This window comes from Sorex araneus, chromosome 6 (assembly GCF_027595985.1).
Source record: "Sorex araneus isolate mSorAra2 chromosome 6, mSorAra2.pri, whole genome shotgun sequence".
NCBI classification, from domain to species: Eukaryota; Metazoa; Chordata; class Mammalia; order Eulipotyphla; family Soricidae; genus Sorex; species Sorex araneus.
The window spans coordinates 14,642,609-14,662,277 of record NC_073307.1 but is presented as its reverse complement, the minus strand read 5'-3'; the positions used below and the strand labels follow the sequence as shown (position 1 = coordinate 14,662,277).

Below are 19,669 nucleotides of genomic sequence, written 5' to 3'. Positions count from 1 at the left end.
GGAGTAAGTCCTGGTTCTGACCAGCTCTGGGTGTGACCCCAAACCAAACAAAAAAGACTTGTTTATATTTAGAAATATCATTGAAAACTCTCTCATTATGGTTTGATTATGTATTTTGGCCCAGAGCACTATAGATTCATCTTCATGTTTGGAAACCTATATACAGTAAGATTTCTCTTCAAACCCTTGGCTAAGAAAATTCCCAGGGGAGAGGTGACCAAGGAGGAAATGTGCTGGCGAGAAAGAACCAGCGAATGTTTGGCCAAAGACACAGATTTCTGGAAGAAGATCACTGTTTTTCACTGTAGAGATAAAAGGTCAATTTCCTTAAGATGAAATGTGCTTCTGTTTTGTCCGACAAATTTTGATTTGTCTCCCTTTGATTTGGGAAAGTATAAATACCAGCGTATCCCTCTGGGTTATTGAAGGCAAAACGCTTTTGTCTCATTGCAGTTTTTATCTGCTTCTTCCCCTTGGACATTGGCAATGCATGTCTAAGAGAAATGCGCAGATTTCCCCTGAGTCATCTCTCTGTTTCCCTCCCCCTCTGGCCTTTAATAAATTTTTGGGGAAAAATACAATTTACAATACTCCTGAGGGAGCAGAGGGTCATGCCTGAATCATCTGCTGCCCTGTCTCTGAAGCACAGGATTCTTCGAGCTCTTTTATATTCGGATGCTCTTTTTTTCTAGTGTTTATGCAATTTTGGTAGCATTTATACCTGGTTTAAACTTTTGAGTGTGAGGTATACGCTAGTTGATTCCAATGCTAATACTGATGTTGCTCTCCCGTGTAAAACTGTACCCATAAGAAAATTAACACTGGGTGCTTTCTTTATACAATGAATTACTTCATGCACTCAGTTTTGATGTATGCATTTCACTGGTCAATCACTCAAATCTATTCTGTAATTAAAAATTTGTCAATAGCTTAATTGCCGAGTCATCTTTGGGGTCTACCACACACAAGGCAAGTGCCTCAGCTCTTGTATTGTCTCTCCAGCCTCTTCACTAAGGCTCAGGAGGGGTCTTGCTGGAAGATTCCAGACCCCCTAGAAGCTCCTGTCATTTACATGTGCCAGGTCAGGCTTGCTAACTGCCACTCTTCCTTCTCCTCCTCTTCTTCCCAGCATTCCTGCATGCATCCCTATCTTTTGAGCCAACTTCCCAAACAGAACTCATCACCTCACTCAGTCCCTGAATCCCAGAAGCTAGCTGCCCTCCTACATGTATCCTCAGCCACCTGTTGTTTCTTCGTTTAAAAGCACCCCCCATTTTTCCCTGGCTTTAGATATTAGTTTCACACTGTTTCCTTAGAGAGGGAGAGAGGAGAGAGGTGCCGGCCATAGAGGCAGACTGGGGCGGGGAGTGGCTTGAAGGGGTGGGAGGGAAACTGGGGACACTGGCACTGGGAGATTACACTAGTGGAGGGATGGTTGTTGGAACATTGTATGACTGAAACGCAATCATGAACAATTTTGTAATGTTCTATCTCATGGTGAGTCAATAAAAATAAAAAAGCTTTCAAAAAACACCCCCCACTGGAAAATATACACTGGTGGAGGGATGGCTGTTGGAATACTATATGAATGAAACCCTATCATGAAAGCTTTGCAAGGGTCTATCTCACAATGATTCAATAAATAAAAGTCACTGAAAAAAAAAAGGTAAAGTGAGATACAGGACAGTGTGGTCTAATATAAATGCGTGGAAATGTGTTTGGAGAAGGTCCACAACAAAAAAACCTAAATAAATAACATGTCATTTGTAAAAAAGATTAAATAAGAAAAATAAAAGCACCTCCCCTCTGCCCCCCCTTCCCAAACTCCATGAAGGCAGGCCAGGAACGAATTTCTATTATTTCTATTTCCTTTTAGGGATTTTCTTTGGAGGGTGGGGAGGGGGCGGGGTTGCTCCCAGCACCTGGCACACTATGGATACTCATGCAATATTTCATATGAATCCAGCTGTGAAATTTTCACTTGATTTCTCTACTCTGGACTGGAGCGATAGCACAGTGGGTAGGGTATTTGCCTTGTACACGGCTGACCCGGGTTTGATTCCTCCGTCCCTCTCGGAGAGCCAGGTAAGCTACTGAGAGTATCTCGCCCACACGACAGAGCCTGGCAAGCTACCTGTGGCGTATTCGATATGCCAAAAAGCAGTAACAACAAGTCTCAGAATGGAGACATTACTGGTGCCCGCTCGAGCAAACTGATGAACAAGGGGCTGACAGTGCTACAGTGATACGCTACCCTGAGAGAGGCATCAGGCATGCTGGAAACGCTCAGAAAAGTCAGTTTCCCAGAAATGTTCTCAAGTTCCACGGAGGCACCAGGAAATGGTTCAGGCCAGCCTCAGGGAGCACCTTGGCTCTGAGCTGCAGCCTGATGGAGCTGGGGGGTGGGGGGAGGGGGATCTGTTCCCTCGGACCTGTCCCCTGGAGGCTGCAGCAGGAGAGAGCTGGAGATGCTGTCCCCCTACACACACACACACACACACACACACACACACACACTCACACACACACACAGATATGTTTCTGCCGCTTTCCTGCGGCCAGAATGATACAGCTGCCCGAGATGATGCGGCTGACCGGGACACCTGCCCTGAGGGTTGGATGTTCCCTCTTGGGCATCCAAGTCCGGCAGGGAAAAGACACTTACCATGATTCCCGTCAGCAGACAGACTCCTTTCCCGCAGTACGTGTTAGGCACCATGTCGCCATAACCAATGGACAGGAAAGTTATCGAGATCAACCACATCGCTCCCAGGAAGTTGCTAGTAACATCCTGCTGGTCATGGTACCTGCAAAACAGCAAAGCCAGCCAAGACTGTTAGTATCTCCTCTGCACCGGAAATCATGTTGGAGCTTGGGCGAACCCTTCTCCATCGACGCTGGCCAAGCTCACGCCCGCTTCTAAAGGCCACGGAGGTTAAAGCTTGCCTGGCATGAAGTTGACCCAGGTTCAATCCCCGGCACTACATTTAGTACCCCTGGCCCTGCCAGGAGTGATCCCTGAGCACAGAGCCAGGTGGAAGCTTGAGCATTTCTAGGTGTGGCCCCCAAGCCAAAACACAACACAAAGATCAGGGATGAGGGTCCACCTCAGCCAGCAGCAGCAGGACAATCCCTCCTGGTGCAACGGAAGCGGAAGGAGGAGGTGGCAAGAAAGAGAGGGCCCGGCTTCTCTCCCCGTGTAACGAGACGGGCGCCTGTCTGGGGGGTCCCTGCACCCCAGCTTACCCGACAGTGCCTCGTCTCGTTCTCATCACAGCCCTGCCAATTCTGTCTATGCTGCCAGGCCCCGCACACCGTTGGCACCCGTGCACCTGGGGGTTGCAGTCGCTAACCACTCACAGGCACTCCCCTGGCCTCCGCAGCCTGCCCAGACCTCGCCTCCACACCCTGCCTTTCTCCCTTGCAAGCAAAGAGTTCGCGGTCAACAAGAGAGGGATCGCCTTCGTCCTGACGGTTCTCTGGGGTGGCGGGTTCGGCTGGCGGGAAATGGGTTTTTGGTTGATGTTGTTTTTAAATAGACGCTTCTCCAAACAGTGCTGTGAGGCCACGTGGTGCCAGGGGGCACACTCGGGGCCTCACACACGCTAGGCCTGTGTGTGCTCTGTTCCCGCCATTAGCCCAGCCCGAGGAGAAGGATTTCAGCTCAGAGGCATTCGCTGCCGTGCCTAAATCCCACTACTCGAGCTGGTCCATCCCGAGCACTGCCGTGCTCCACACACACAGTGGTGAGCTATTACCCAGGTGAACTTGCTCTGGATGCAGGGGTGAGGTGGGGTGGGGGTATGCAGGGGTGCAGTGGCTGCCTCTGCCCCCCAAAGTACCTGGGCCCCAGACTCGGAGGGCACCTTGCTCTCACTCAACTTTTCTGCTGTTCTCAGAAGCAAATTGTCATCTCAAACCCCCCAAACCCATCCTACTTCTCAACTCAACAGCCAGATTGTGCTGCCAGAGCTGTGATGCCAAGGAGCGCCCCCTCCCCCAGCCTGAGTTCCAAGATAGATGCCAGATGTATGCAGACAATAGGCTATTGTATTCATTCATTCATTCATTCACTCATTCATCTTCTACCCTACTTCCTTCCACCTCTCACCTGTTCCTTGTCACATGCCAAGTCTGCGTCTACAATCACAAGAATAAGATTCCCACTGTATCATATAAGGTTTCCTCTCTTTACCCATGGCTCTGTCTATCCTTTTTCTCTGGATACACAACAGAATCCCCACTCTTTTTAGTGTTTGTTTTCTTCCAGACAAGTAAGAGAGAAGCTAGGAAATGCTAGATGCTGACTAGGAAATCCCTGGCTGGTGAGAGAGGAACCCCAGAGCAATATGGTGTGAGGACCAGTGCAATCTTCTGGAAGAAAGTGAAAGGGCAGGTGCACAGGCAGCTAGTTTGTGCTGAAGAGTACCCTATAGGTTGCTGGCGGCAAAAGGACAGAGTCAACAATCTACCTCAAGGAACTGCCACTCCAGCCTACCTCTTTCCAGATTGGCTGGGTGAAAAGCATTGCTTGTGTTCCTATCTTTCCAAGAAGACCTTCCATGGGAAACTTTGTTTAATCCCATATTCATTTATTAGGGATGCTATGATCTAAGCTGTACCTCTGTAACACTCTAAGTCACCATCTGGAAACTACTCTAGGATCCCACTCTTCCCAGGCAAAGGGGTTGCTGTGAGTCAAAGCAACTTTTGTTCTGAATAAGTTTTAGATTATGACTTGCTCCTATGATGGGGGATTCCTACAAAAGTATTCTTCCTCAAGCATCACTCCCCGCCCCCATATAAACAAGAGCTCCTTACACATGGGTGTGAGCTTCACATGAGGGAGACAAGTGTTCATGTCCAATTACAGTTTCAATTGTGACCATCTCTGCTTAAAGCAGGACGTACAAAGAATGTACGTGTACCATATCATGCAAGCTTTCTTTTTACTCTCATACAGATTACACACGTGATATATTTGTTGAATGCCCACTTTCTGCTCAGCATTTTCCTGACCTGATATTAATGTTTTAAGACAAGGGCAATATTCGGGACTGAAACAATGATATTCTTCACCCTACTTGCCCTCCCTGTATCACCAGACACTTAGGAAAGAGGGTGTGTTCCTTGGATGGAGAACCTCCAAAAATGGATTCTGTAAAATATATAGTGACCTCTAGGGGCACCTTTGTGGCTGGGCCTGGGAAAAGAAGTCTGTCCTATCTGCTCTGCACTTAGGATTTGTTTTCCAGAGTTTGGAGCAAACAATGACTTTGAAAATTGTAGTGGAAAGCATTCACGGCCACATCGAAGGCCAAATGATCCCTCTTAGTTGCTCCCTGGTAATAAACACATTAGTTTTAAATATAATAAATTTCTTCCAGTTTTACTGGACTGCTTGCTCAAGCCAAACACTCTCAAATATTATGTCATTAAATCACTCTGTCAATATTTACTTTCTGCTATGTATATGCCACTAGGTCAGGAACTATAATCCTGAGCTAAAGGGCCTAACTAGAAATAAATACCTTTCAAGGAGCTGGTATTTTACGGCTTGGAATTTAATGGTAAATTGTCTTTTTGGCTTATGAAATAATAAACCTGTCTGAAAAATAGCGCTGAATGGAAAAATAACATCCTCTAACTAATGTTTATGTTACACTGGACATACTTAGCTGCGAAGGGCAGAGAGGAGAAAGGTAATCAGGAACCACATCAGACCATTAGGACAATCAGAATCTTTTTCTTGGCAACTTAGAAACAAATCTTTGACTTGTCAGTGGGATGATAGGATGGCTTAGATTTCCAGTGGGTCTGGAATTTATGTCAGATTCGCAACACTGCAAATTATTCATAAGTCAGGTTCAACAGTTAAAAATGGCAAAAATATTTTCTTAGAATAGAAACTTACTTCACAAACTCCTCTGGAAAATGAGAAGGGAAGACGTGTTTCTCAGAAAAACTTCAGATTCTCAGGAACACTTGTTTACTTAAAAACACTTGGGTGGGGGTGGTGGGATGGAAACTGGGGACACTGGTGGTAGGAAATGCATACTGGTGGAGGGATGGGTCACTATCACTGTCATCCTGTTGCTCATCAATTTGCTTGAGCAGGCACCAGTAACGTCTCCATTGTGAGACTTTTTGTTACTGTTTTTGGCATATTGAATACGCTACGGGTAGCTTGCCAGGCTCTGCTGTGTGGGTGGGATACTTTCAGTTGCTTTCCGGGCTCTCTGAGAGGGGCGGAGGAATCGAACCCAGGTTTGCGGCATGCAAGGCAAACGTCCTACCTGCTGTGCTATCACTCCAGCTCTTAGAGGGATGGATATTGGAACATTATATGACTGAAGCCCAATCATAAACAGCTTTGTAACTGTGTATCTCATGGTGATTCAATAAAAAATAAATCCACATTATGCAAGATTAAAATTAGGCCAAGGGGTTGAAGTGATACTACATCAGGTAAGGCACTTGCCTGGTAGATGGAAGACCTTAACTCCATCCCTGGTCCCCCATTTGGTCCCCTGAGTCTCACTACCAGGAGTGATCCCTGAGCACAGAGACAGGAGTCGCCCCTGAGCACTATTGGATATGGCCTAAAAACCTCAGAAATAAAGTAAAATTAGGGCAAAATATTCTTGCTGGATCTTGAGCATTTGAAAGAATTTGAGGGCAGGGGAAGAGGATTTGTTCAACTCAGTTGGTGCTCCCTGCTTCACAGGTGGAAAGATCAGCCAGCTTTAGGGCTTCTTCTTCTTCTTCTTCTTCTTCTTCTTCTTCTTCTTCTTCTTCTTCTTCTTCTTCTTCTTCTTCATCATCATCATCATCATCATCATCATCATTAACCCGTTGATCTTCAATTTTCTCGCGTGGTCTCAGTAACATCTCCGTTTGTCCTAGCCCTGAGATTTTAGAAGACTCTCTTTGCTTGTCCTTCCCAAAGGTGCCGCATTGGAAGCTTTTTTAGGGTCAGGGGAATGAGACCCATCATAGGGCTTAAAGGCAGCCTAATAAAAACTCCAGCATTCTGAGTGGAGTTGGGTCACCTCCTCTCACCTCCCTCTACTTCCGGAATCCCAGCAGCCACACCCAGGCCCCACTGATACCCCCATGGAAGCCCATCCACTGGCCTTGTTCCGGAGACTCAAATAAATCTCGAAAGAGATCATCATCATCATCATCACCATCATCACTAGCATCATCATCTTCAAGGCAGTCTAATACTCCTTTCCCCTACTCCCATCCATCACATCATTCATTGCTGGTGGCAGGTCTAACACTGTTTCTCTGATCTCAGACAACACAGCTTTCTTAAACAGCTGCTTATTCACAGCTGCCTTAGCTGAGAAAGAAAGGAATTCTTTCCTGGGAACAAGGCAGCTTTTGCACGGGCCCTCCTCAGAACCTCCATTAGCGGCAGAGTCTGGGCATCTCGGCCGCTGGTGGGAACACCAGGGCTCGTTCTCAGCCTAGGTGCTTCCTTCCACCTGGAAACACCATCCTCCTCTTCCCTACCTTTGAACTAAGAAGCTTTTCATGAATCTCTTTCTCCAGACATGATGGCTTTTGGTTAACAGGGCACACCCGGCTGGGGCAGAACCTTTCTCTGTCCCCCGGGAGATACTCCTGCATCCAGTATCATCCATGTGACTGTGGGTCATGAACCAGGGAGAAATTCGCTCCTCTGAGTGTTCGAGCTGGAATCTAAGTTATGAGAGGGGAGATGCTGTCCATGTCATTGTCTCAGCTTCACGCAGGCTTAAAGGAACATAGCAGGGAATCAGCTTGGACTCCAGCAATTCCTGTCACAACATTAGATGCTTCTCACCACACCGAGGTACTCGGGCTACCTAGGAGACCTTCGGGATCACGTATCTTGAAACACAGAAAGGATGGTTGAAATTCGGGTGGCCTCTTACTCCCCGTGAAGCCGATGTGTCAGGTGATGAGCCAAGATTTGTACAGAACTTGTAAGGTATTTTTATACTTGCAAAAATACTCTCCGACAGTGGAGGTTAATGGCTGACAATCCATATCTGTGAAGTCTTTTCTATTAAACTTACTATTAATACTATAAATGTCAAAAGATCTTATCTGCACTGCCAGTTCTCACCGCACATGCGAGCCAGTGCTCCACAGAGGAAGGCATTATGGAGACTCACATTTGTGTGATTGATCCACCATCGGTTCTCTCTGCTGAGTCCACCTTTCTCCTCGGAAATAGCCCAGAAGCAGCAGCGAGGCAATGAAATAGAAGGTAGAAATCCAGAAGAACAGAGAGAGCCAGAGGATGAGAGTGACACGTTGTTATACAAATGGAAGAACCTGAGGGAATTCCTCTTCCAGCTGAGATTGACTAGGGAACTGGATGTACACTTCCTCCCTGAACAATTGAAAAGCCAGACACAGCGTTCTGAAGCAATGGTGCACAAGGCAGATGGCTTGGTTACAGAGACGAGTACTCCCTGAGAAACGGACAACCGCCCAAGTGAGTCATCCGAGAACTCCTACTTAGTGCCCAGAGAGAATTTCCAGGATGCAGCTTGGGGAAATCAAGGCAAGACTGGAGGTTCCCTTGAGTGACGGCTGGAGCTGGGGACCCTGGGAGGATGAGAGCTCACAGGACTGAAAGCCAGAGGGCAGAACTCAGCATTGAGTGGGATCCTGAGGTCAGCAGTTGGTCCTTGATGATCCTACTTACCTCTGATGCCCACGCAGTAGAAGTATTGCATGTGGAGGGGTGCAAGATCACTCGAGCAAGCCAAACCATGGGAGAAGGTAAGAAGACAGTCTGACCCTTGACACTTAACTGCAGTCAATGTAAATACCTTGGTTCCCCCAACTAAAAGGCAAGCATTGTTACAAGAACCATGGATGCTGTCTGAGTTCTTTCTTTTCTGTTAGGGTATCACACTTTGTGGTTTTAAGGGCCAAGTACAAGCTCTGTCTGTGCTCAGGGGATCATACAACACTGGAGCTCAAACTGGGGCTGGCCACATGCAAGGTAGCACCTTAACCTCTATACGATCTCTCTGGCCCAGAGATGCCCAGGTGAGCATCTTTGCTTAATAACTACCAACCGGGGATGGGAAGACAGTTTATTCTTGGCCAGGGCTAATGTGGACATTCTAACACAACTAAGGTTTGGGGGTGAAAAAATTGGGATTAAGTTTGTTTCCTAGATGGAACATTACTCCTCGTTTTCTCTTTGTTCCCTATCGCTGGCCCTATAATTAAAGTCACTAGCACTGAGAATAGTTGCTCTCTGAGAAAAGCAAAATGACCTCCACCAAAAGGCAGTCATACACGCAAGGATTTCCCAAGGAGAAACACAGCTTTCCAATCAGGCACCCCCCAGGGAAATCATCGGACAGTAAGACCTTCTTCCCATGCCCACCCTTAAACAGGGAAGAACAGCAAATAACCAGTTTAGGCTTCAGATATACTTCCCATAAAAAGAAGCAGGAAAGAGAAGGGGGTGAGGAGAAAGAAGAAGAGCAGGAAAGCAAGAAAGAAGAAACAGACAGAAAATCTGGATGCAAGGCAAGGAAATGGGGAGCTCGGATCCTGGAGTTCTCTGTTTCACGTGGGAAACAGTAAAAGCAACCCCAGTACCCAAAAAACAGGAACAGGACACTAGAAAGGAGTAAACTGAAGAAAAGAAAGGGAGGGTTGCACATAATCAACTTACAATGCAAAATAGTCATAATATGATGAGCATAAATTGGCAAAAATTTTCCAGAAAGTAGAAAATAGAAATTCTTTTGGCAAAGGGAGAAGGGAAAAGGACAATTTTTCAAAAGAAAATTTTTAAATTTTTAAAAAGAAATTTCATTGTTTGAAAAGAAAATCTCAGAGAATCAACATTAGAAGGTCTAGTAACCAACATTCCAAAAGTAATTGGAAGGAGAGAAAGCAAGAAAAGTTCTTTTCTTCCCCTTTGGTTTTCCAGGAAAACTGGGAGGGAGATCTCCCTAAATCCAGGCTTCACTTTACTATTTGCCCCGTCACGAGAAAAGAGGGACCTCTGTGACATTAAAAATACTAGAATTAAAGAGAGAATCTTTAAAAACGGCTGACGGCCCACAGCTCAGAAGGCCTGCTCTGCACACTGGGAACCCAGTTCAATCCCTGGCATCAGGTATGATTCCCTGAGCTCCATCAGGCGTGATCTTTGAGCACAGAGTTGGGAGTAAGTCCTGAGCATGACCAGGTGTGGCCCCCAAGCAAGCAAACAAACAAACAAACTCAAGTGCTTATCACTGCTTTTTCATTGTCTTAACCCCCCCTTTTCTCTCTCTTGCTCTGTGTGTGTGTGTGTGTGTGTGTGTGTGTGTGTGTGTGTGTGTGTGTGTGTGTGTGTGGCTGGTGGGATGTGTCCATTATTTATTCCTTCAGGGTTAGAGAGGGGAGAGACACACTGGAGAGGGGGACTGAATGCAGCAAATAGACCAGGAGTGTTTGGTGCTCCAGGCATCAGGAGCAGGGACCGGGTGTCTCTCTTAGGGCCTGACCAGGTACCAACAGCTCCATTCCTTTTGATGGGGAACTGTGGAAAGTCAGGCATCGGGCTCTGCAATTAGACCACGTAGGGGCATCCCCATCGGCTTAATTTTTTTTTTAGTGATCAAATTAATGTTGGCATCCACTCGGAAAGTTGCCACAAGTCTGATAAACGATCCGGCCTCTCCCACACATTCCAGCTATGTGCAGGAGATTTGGATTTAAAGAGCAAATAAAATAAGTGATTTAATTGATTAAATGCCACCGACATCAAAATAAGTCGGCTGAGGGCACACGTCTAGGTTCAAAGAGGAAAGTGCTGAGTACTAGTGGCTCAGCAAAAGGGATGCTTCTTACTTGCCCTCTTGCATGTTAGACAAGTCTGGAAGACATTAAAACAAAAAATGCCTCTGTAAAGACCCCAGGAATTTAGCCAATATCTCCCAGATGGAGGCAGGACAGAGTGTTTTTGTGGGGGCCACACCTGGTGATGCTCAGAGGTTACTCCTGGCTCTGCACTCAGGAATTACTCCCGGCGGTGCTTGGGGAACCGTAGGGGATGTCAGAGATGGAACCTGCATCGGCCACACGTAAGGCAAGTGCCCTCCCCTCTGTCCTATCACATTTCTAAAACTTCCCAGGAGGTCGTGACACATTCTCGCAGTTGAGGACCATCTCTTAGCTTTATAGGAGGCCCTCCTTCTCACGTGAAGACTGTGTGTATAAAGGGACCTTTGAGGAAACCGGGACTGTGACCGTGAAAAAAGTAGCAAGCACTGGAAAGGCTTGCAGTGCACGGAAAGAGTAAATGGTAAAATAAGGGGAGTGGCAGATGGTAGTACACGTGAGTGTGAGAGGCAGAGGTGAGGGAAAAGAAATCTGTGCAACAGATAGAAAGTGAAGCCATGCATGGCCTTCCACCACACCAAAAAGAACAGTTTCACATTCAAGTGAAATGTAAAGCCCAGTGGGTGCAAACACTTTGCTAAATCTCTCTAAGTGAGGGTGCTCTAAAGAGTAACACTCAGACGGCATGTGTTAAATTATTCTGTAAGAGACTTACAGGGAGTCCCTTTCGGCCAGAGAACGTCCATGTTCTGCCTGTGGACTTTCGCCTGCTCCCCCTCTGCCACATGCTCCCCCACCCCGTGCCAGTCTTCTTCCTCCTCTCTGTGTACACGGTGGCGCCACAAAGCAGACACAGACACAGATGAGTGGTAGAGACCATCAGTGTTAAGTCCTAAGGTCAGAAGCATCCTTTTTTTAAAAAAAAAAAATTTTGGAGAGGGGTGGCAGTTTGGATCACATCCAGTGATATCGAGAGGTTACTCCTGGCTCTGCACTCAGGAATCACTCCTGGTGGTGCTTGGGGGACCAAATAGGATGTCGGGGGCTTGAACCCTGGTCAGCCACGTGCAAGGCAAACGCCCTACCTGCTGTATCATTGCTCTAGCTTTGATCGTAAGCATCATAAGCATCCTTTAAAGGCCCTAAACAACCCTTGGTGCTAAGTAAGCCCCCCCATACCACTAGCTATGAACCCCAAACCAAATAATTTTTAAAATGTAATAAAAAATAAAACCCAGAGATCCATCAAGAGGGAGATAAATCTTAAACTTGAAGAATGACATTAATTGCATCTCCCTGAAAAGGTCTTGTTTGTTGTTGTTTCTATAGCGCCAGAGACAGATTCCAGGGCCTCAGACCAGTGAGGTCATCGCTGGGCTTCCAAGTGGCTTCTCAGCGGCCCCCACACGCCTCAGTTCGGTGCTGTGTTAGAATTCAGAGAGTGACTTGCCGACCAGTGAGTGATCGGTAGCTAAGTCTCACCGCCATTCGCTTCCTGGACCGTGACTGACGGCCAAGCCCCGTACTCGGGCCTGCCAATGCCGCAGGAAAGACCTGGCTGCAGTCACTCTCTGATGAGGGTCTCCGGGGAATCCAGGAGGGAACTCCAGGGCAGGGTGCCTGGTGCCCAGTCGGCTTCCAGAGAGGGAGGACAAGGAGAGAGCCCGGGGGACATCCCGTGGGCGGAGAGAGAGCCAGAAACACAGCCCTGAGCCCAGCCCCCTCCCCTCCGCGCTGCCCACTCACTGCCCTGGCATCCAGCCTGGTTCCCCACCAGCACCTCCCGGGAGCCTGCGGGGAGCCAGGGCCCGGCGGGGTAGTCTGGGATACCCCCAACCAAGCGGCACGGTGGCCGAACCTCTCACGGAGAGAAGCCCCCCCCCATGTCGCCCCCCCACTTCCGCACGGCCAAGGCGATTCCCCCCTGCCTGCCAAGGGGCTGGAGCACCCCCTTCTCTCTCCTGGTCCCTTCTCAGGCCGAGGCTGAGCAGTGCTGCGGGCCGGCGGACACTAGGTGGCGCTGCCATACCGGCTTCTGGGCACTGGTGCCCGGCCCCCAGCTGCCAGATGCCTTGTGTGTGTGTGTGGGGGGGGGGAGCAAAAGGGGTGTGGGTGTTCCTGACACTCTGGAAGGGGTGTTGCCCTTGTTGGGGACAGGAGGGACAGGTCACTGCTGTATTTGGAAGCCCCGAGGGCTCCCACGAGTCTTAGGGAGCATTTCTGAAGAGGAGTTTGTGTGTGTGTGTGTGTGTGTGTGTGTGTGTGTGTGTGTGTGTGTGTGTGTGTGTGGCGGGGGGGGGTGTGTGTGAGGTGGTATGGTGTGTGGGCGTGCAGTGTTTGATTAGTATGTGGTATGGTACGTGGTGGGTGATATGGATGTGTGGTGTGTGTGGTACATGAAGTCCGTGGGTGTGTGGTAAGGTGTGAGGGGAGTGTGGGATACGTGTTATGGTGCGAAGTATGCATGTAATGTGTGGTGTGTGTGTATGTGGTGAAGATGTGTGAGTGGGATGTGGGTGTGTGATGTGTGGGATATGCGTATAGTGTGTGTGGTATTTGAGCGATGTGTTGTGGGTATGTGGGGTATGTGGGATATTAAGTATGTTGCATGTGTGATATAGATTCGGTATGTAATATGGGTGGCATATGTGTATGCTGAATGTGGTATGTGCATGGTGTGTCAGTGCGTGGTTAGGTATGTGGGAACACGAGTTGTCACACCTCAGCTTCGCAGGGGCCCCACGCTGTGAGCACGTGAAGACCAAGGCTTCCCGAGCAGATTCTGATCTGTACAGAAAGGCGGGCTTTGCCCCGCGGGGAGCTCGTCCAGCCTGGGGAAGAAAGCCGTGAACATGAAGAGCAGAAGGAGACGTGGAGAGAGGAAGGAGGAAGAGGCAAACGGATCCTCCAAGGAGGGAAAGCCGGACTCTGGTATTTTTTTTTTTTTTTTTTGCTTTTTGGGTCACACCCAGCGATGCTCAGGGGTTACTCCTGGCTTTGCACTCAGGAATTACTCCTGGAGGTGCTTGGGGGACCATATGGGATGCCGAGGATCGAACCCGGGTTGGCCTCGTGCAAGGCGAACGCCCTACCCGCTGTGCTATCGCTCCAGCCCCGAAAGCCGGACTCTGGCAACAAGAAACCCAAGTGGAAAGAAGCAAATGAGCAATAAAAACGCTCCCACCTTCCTCGGTCTTTTAATCTCTCTGCCTCCTTCCTACCCACACATGTGGCTCGTGTCGCTGGGGCTGGGGGCCAAGGTGGGACATGTGTGCGTCCGGGATCCACCCTGCCTTCCCGAGAGAGCCGTGACAGGCGCTGGTGGGGACTGTCAGCCGGCCAAGGGAGCTGATGTCCCCGTGATCGTCTGAGCCGGGCTCCCGGAAGGACGGGCTCATAGATCAAGCTGCATGCTTAATTTCCAGCATGCGGCAAATTGGTCCACTGCAGGAGGACCAGGCTCTTAGCCTCCAGCCCTTCCAGGGAAGCCCAGACTCAGTGAAGTCACTATTCTATTCCTCCTCAGAGGGGGCGGGGGAGAGGTCCTCCCCTCCTAGCCCCCCAGACAGCGGAGCTGAAGGTGACCCCAGCGAGGCTAAGAGGAGGGCGCGCAGGTGTGCCGAGAAGGTCACGCTCAAGGTTTCCCAGCTACAATTTCCCCCTTCAGTTCTGAACATCAGGCTTAGCGTGTTCACTAATTGCACGTCGCTTGAGTCAGCGGCTAAAATACAGACTGTGGTGCCCAGCTGCCAACAAGCGAATCGCAGTGGAGATTCTGGGGGTGGGGGTGGGGAGACCCAGAGCTTCCCCGCCCCCACCCCACTGCCAGAAGGACCTGCCCAGCCTCCCAGGGAGGTCTCCAGTTCGACCTTGAAAAAAAATCTTAAAGCCAGCCAGGAGGAGAACTGCAGAGCAGAGGCAGGAGGGACGGGCCAGTGGGAAGGGGCAGCCCAAACGAGAGGCTGGAAGTGAGGGAGGAAATAGTGGGAATCACCACCAATAAAAGCTTGAAGGCTGGAAAGAGTTGTGGGGACAATCCTGAACCAGCCTTGGACTAAATTGAAACCAACCAAAACCACCAAAAACCTCACTGTCCACCTCATTCTCTGGAGTGCAGAAATGGACCCCGCGGCTAGCAGGGGAAAGAAAGCACAGTGAACATTCTCTCCCGGGGGCACTGCTGATGGCAAATGGTCACTGGGAAAGGGATGGCTGTTGGAACATTATAGGACTGAAACCCAATCATTGAATCACAGCTTTTGTAACTGTGATTCAATTAAAAAAATAATAAATTAAAAAAAATTCTCTTCTGATCATCCAGTTGCGGGTATCTACAAAAATTTCAGTGTACGCGGTCTGGGCGAGGGTGCTTGTAGCACCTCCAGAAGGAAAATGGGGAGGAACAGGCAGTCAAGAGGATAGGTGGAGATGCATCCCGCAGCATGCAAAGACCCTGTGTTGAATCCCTGGCATCCCATATAGTCCCCCGAGCACTACCAGGAATAATTTCTGAGTGCAGAGCCTGGAGTAACCCCTAAGCATCACCGGTGTGACCCAGAAAGGAAAAAAAAATGACTAAAAATAAGGTCACATTGGCTCCCAGAAATACAGGGATAAAGAGACCGCTAAAGCAGATGCAGTGCTCCACCCCCCAAAAAACAGTTACCTTGCCAAATTGTGAGGCTTTTTAATACCGAGAATTTGGGAACCAAGTAAAAGAAAGAGCCCCTGAAAAGCCTTATGGAAAGTGACCTCAAGCTCTAGTGGTGGGCAGGGACCCCAAAGTCATCAAGATCAGGAATTACAAACATCAGGCCCTCCCGTGAGGGTCAGCTTGGACCGTGCAGTGCCCGTCAGCCAACGCGGACAGGATCTGCAGCGCTGTTCCTGTTACATTGTACTCTCTCAATGTGCAGGACCCCGCCCAGAAACGTTTCCTTCCTCTTCAATGACAACATGCGCTAACAGGGGCCAAACGCTCAGCCAAGCACTACAGCTGGGCGGCAGGACAAAGTTGGCCCGATCAACACCGGTGGCCTCCATCTGACTAGAGCAGGGTATGTATGGGTCCCTATCGTGCCTAGCCGGTGGCCGCCTGAGTCGGCCAGGGAAGGAAGTGTTGGCGTGTGTTTGACACTGACTTTGAGGCAGTTCCACGAAAACAGGTCCCGCAAGCACACGGACGAGGAGCACAAACTACACCACAGCAAGTGGCCGAAGACGCGTTCCCAGAGCGTCAGGACAGAGCCCGGCCTGCCTCCTGTGCTGCGGCCAGCGGCAGCGTGAGTCTGGGGGAACTCTGGACTGTTCGCGGAAGAAGGAAGTGTTTGAACGCTCTCTCACTTGAACCAATTGACTAGTGCGTTCACAAAAGAGCCACGTGAGGTGACAAAGTCACCTGGCTTGGGGGCAACAGCAAAGACAGGGGTGGGGGGAGAGTCACACAGCACAGGCCAATCGGCCCGAATTCCTTCATTACTTTCCCTTGAGTACTGTGAACTCTCTCTTGAACTCTCTCTCTCTCCTCCAAAGTGAAATGGGGTGAGGAAGTACAGGCCTTTCCCTGCCTTCCAGCACCTCAACCCACACACACACACACACACACACACACACACACACACACACACACACACACACACACACATTCTGTATGAAGACAAAACATGCTGACGTTTGATGCCTTGGCCTATCTTAACTCATTCAAGGCTCCCCATGCACCCCAGGTCCCAGAGAGTCCCGGACCAGGTACTGGGGGTGAAGGGGGGTAGGTGAAGCACCCCACTGACAATCCCAATGAGGACAGGATGGTCTGTTCCCACCCTGTTCCTGTCAGGCCCTCATATTCTCTTTCCATGTTTCTGAACATGCTGGAGGACAGGGTGGGTTCCCCAACGTGGGACCCACAAAAAAGACTGAGGCAGGGGTGCTCTGGGTTCATTGCATTCAATGACATCTAACATCATTCCCCTGCACCCCCCCACCCACCCACACTCCTCTACACACACACACACACACACACACACACACACACACACCCTGCAGTGCACTTTGCTCCTTGTTCAGTATTCAAACCCTGTTCACTGGGGCCTCTTGAAACAATGGCAGGAGCTGGGATCCTATCCACCTGTTTACAAGATAATTTTGTGCCTCCTTTAGTGATAATACACTGACAGCAAATAAAGGACGGCGGGGTGGGGAACATGAAGGGAATGGTGCGTGCAAGATCACTTGTGACACTTCAGCTTCTGATACACGCAGATGTTTCCAGGGCAGGAATGTTCCATCTCCGACGCTGCTGGGACTTACAAAGAGGCAGAGTGGAGTGGAAGCCGTGAGCAAAGTAGCCAGACGCACAACGGCTGTTCCCGGGCGCCATTGCATCGTGTTTGTTATTTTGTGTATTTCACTTAAAAATAACATTTTCAGAAGTCTCTCAGGGCTGTCAAGGCAGCTGAACACTTCATAAAAGTGTTGGCTTCTAAAATTACAGCGGGGAGTTCAGGAACAACTGTCACATTCTTGTTTTCTTTGTGGTGAAACGCGGGTGAGCGCTCGTTTCGGTTATGCTAAGCCTCGGATTCTCAGCTACACACGTATTGTTAATACGAGGGCGGGTGCTTCGTTGCAAATCCCTTGGTTGATGTCCTTTTAGCTGGGTGCCAGGGCCGCTCTTGCAAACCCACAGACCCATGACCTGTGACATGCAGAACTGGGCTCTCCGTCACACAGTACTCGGGAAGGAATCACATCGCCCTTGTTTTCTGAGAGTGACCGACCACCGGGATGCCCAGGACAGAACACAGGCCATGAAGACCCGCACTGTGCCCCTCGCTGGGCTGCGTTTAATTGGCAGCCATGAGAAGGAGATTGGGGGTAGGCTACGAGGAGCCCTGGGTTCCCCCCTGCTCTGTGCCCTGAACCCCTGACTCTTTATTTTTTCTTTTTGGGTCACACCCAGTGACGCTCAGGAGTTTCTCCTAGCTCTGCACTCAGGAATGACTCCTGGCGGTACTGGGGGACCATATGGGATGCCAGGGATTGAACCTGGGTCGGCTGCATACAAGGCAAATGCCCTACCATGCTGTACTATCGCTCTGGCCCCTTGAACCCCTGACTCTTTTGGAAGCATAACAAGGAGCACAACAGCTGGGCACACCCAAGGCTGTGGGCAGGCTTAGCTCATCGTCATCCAAGCGTGCCAAGGGTCTGTGTCTTCAATGATCGCCCTTTCCACAGCACACAGCATCCCCTGTTCCATACAGGCGTTCCCAGACGTCAAGCTGGGGCTCTCCTTGAATTCCGAGACATTCCTATGGCCCGGGAGCCCTGTTGCTCAGGAGCACCTCCCTTCCTCGGTTCCCTACCTGAGCCATTTCCTTTGTGCTCGCTCCTATTGCCTCTCCAGGCTTATTAATACTTGCGTGTGGCACACTTGACTTCTAAGCTCTAGCCACACAGAGCTTCCCCCTCTACACCGCGCCCCCCATGCACCCACACTGCAAAGCCTCTGTACTAGCTGCCCTCTCCTCTCACACCTGAATGCCCTTTCACCCCTTTCCTCTCCCCTCTGGTCACTCAGCACCTGGCATGAGCCCTCCTGCACTCTTTCTACCCTGGCTCCGAGGGGTGCCACGTTGTCTTGACCAAAGCCCTGTGCTCAGTGCTAGGGGGGAAAGAGGTGGTGGGTGGAAGGTGCTTCATAAGAATGATTTTGGAGATTAATGAGGTGAGAGACAGCCTGTTTCCGACCCTTAGAGGGTCTTCTGACCTCCTAGAGGAAAGCTGACTTTAGGGGGTCAGAAGACAGGGATAGAGCTCGTGGTACCAAACATCATCTACTCAGCTCATCTCTGGCCTCTCCATAATCCCTTTCACCATCCCCCCCCCGTTCTCTCTCTCCCTATCTATCTATCTATCTATCTATCTATCTATCTATCTATCTATCTATCTATCTATCTATCTATCTCACACTGTTCTTTGGGCTCATGACCTTGGATAGCTTCCCACTGCTTAGAAAGAAGGTTTATCATAGTAGCAGCCTCTCCAAAGCTATTGACAGTTTGGTCCCAAGCTTTTCCCCCTGCCATTTCTTCCTAACAACATTTCTTCCTTTCTGTCCAGGAGAAAGGGAGACTGGTCTTTCTGACTAGTTTGGTCTCCTGGCTTCTAATGGTCCTTACATGCTTCTGTCTCCAGTACCCATCAGCCTAAGGAGAAACCCCTGTTCCCTGGAAGTCTCTAGGCTCCCCAAAAATGTTGTGTGTCACTTGTCTTTGTTTTATAACTCGTTCTGCCTCATCCACATGTCATTGAGCACCCGAGGAGATGCAATATGGGTGCTTAGGTTTTTTTTTCTTTTTGGTCACAACTTCAAGTAGTAATACAAATGCTACTTGGAATATTAATAGACATGCTCTTCATGAAAACTTATTGTTGACTTCAAATTTTGTGTTGTGACAGTTGCAATTTGTTGATGACACACGTGGGGTTCAATTTTAACACCTCTAAAGAATTCACAGGAAACCTGGATTCTATTATCAGTCTTGTTTATCCTGCACTAACATACGCCTCAGAGACCTGGGCCCTACACAAACAGGATGAGAATGCTATTTGGATATCCCAAAGAGGAATCAAAAGAGCCATGCAAGTGAGAGAAGGAATCCGGAGTTCTGACCTCCACTGAGGGTCAAGAATCAGGGAACCTGCCTTGTTTGCCGAGGCATCATAAATCAGATGAGCCGGACATGTAATGCAATTCTGAGATGACCGCTGGACTAGAGCTGTTACCGACTGGATTCCACGGGATGTCTAA

General features: G+C 49.3%; 1 protein-coding gene across 2 annotated transcripts in view; it reads right to left on the bottom strand.

The window, feature by feature from the left end:
* The window catches only part of KCNN2 (potassium calcium-activated channel subfamily N member 2), a 351,854-nt gene that overhangs the window by 27,343 nt on the left and 304,842 nt on the right, over positions 1-19,669 (bottom strand). For both annotated transcript variants that reach the window (XM_055141490.1, XM_004612730.2), the window contains one exon: positions 2,666-2,807. In XM_055141490.1, the coding sequence (XP_054997465.1) occupies positions 2,666-2,807 (142 nt within the window). The remainder of the gene's footprint in view (positions 1-2,665; positions 2,808-19,669) is intronic.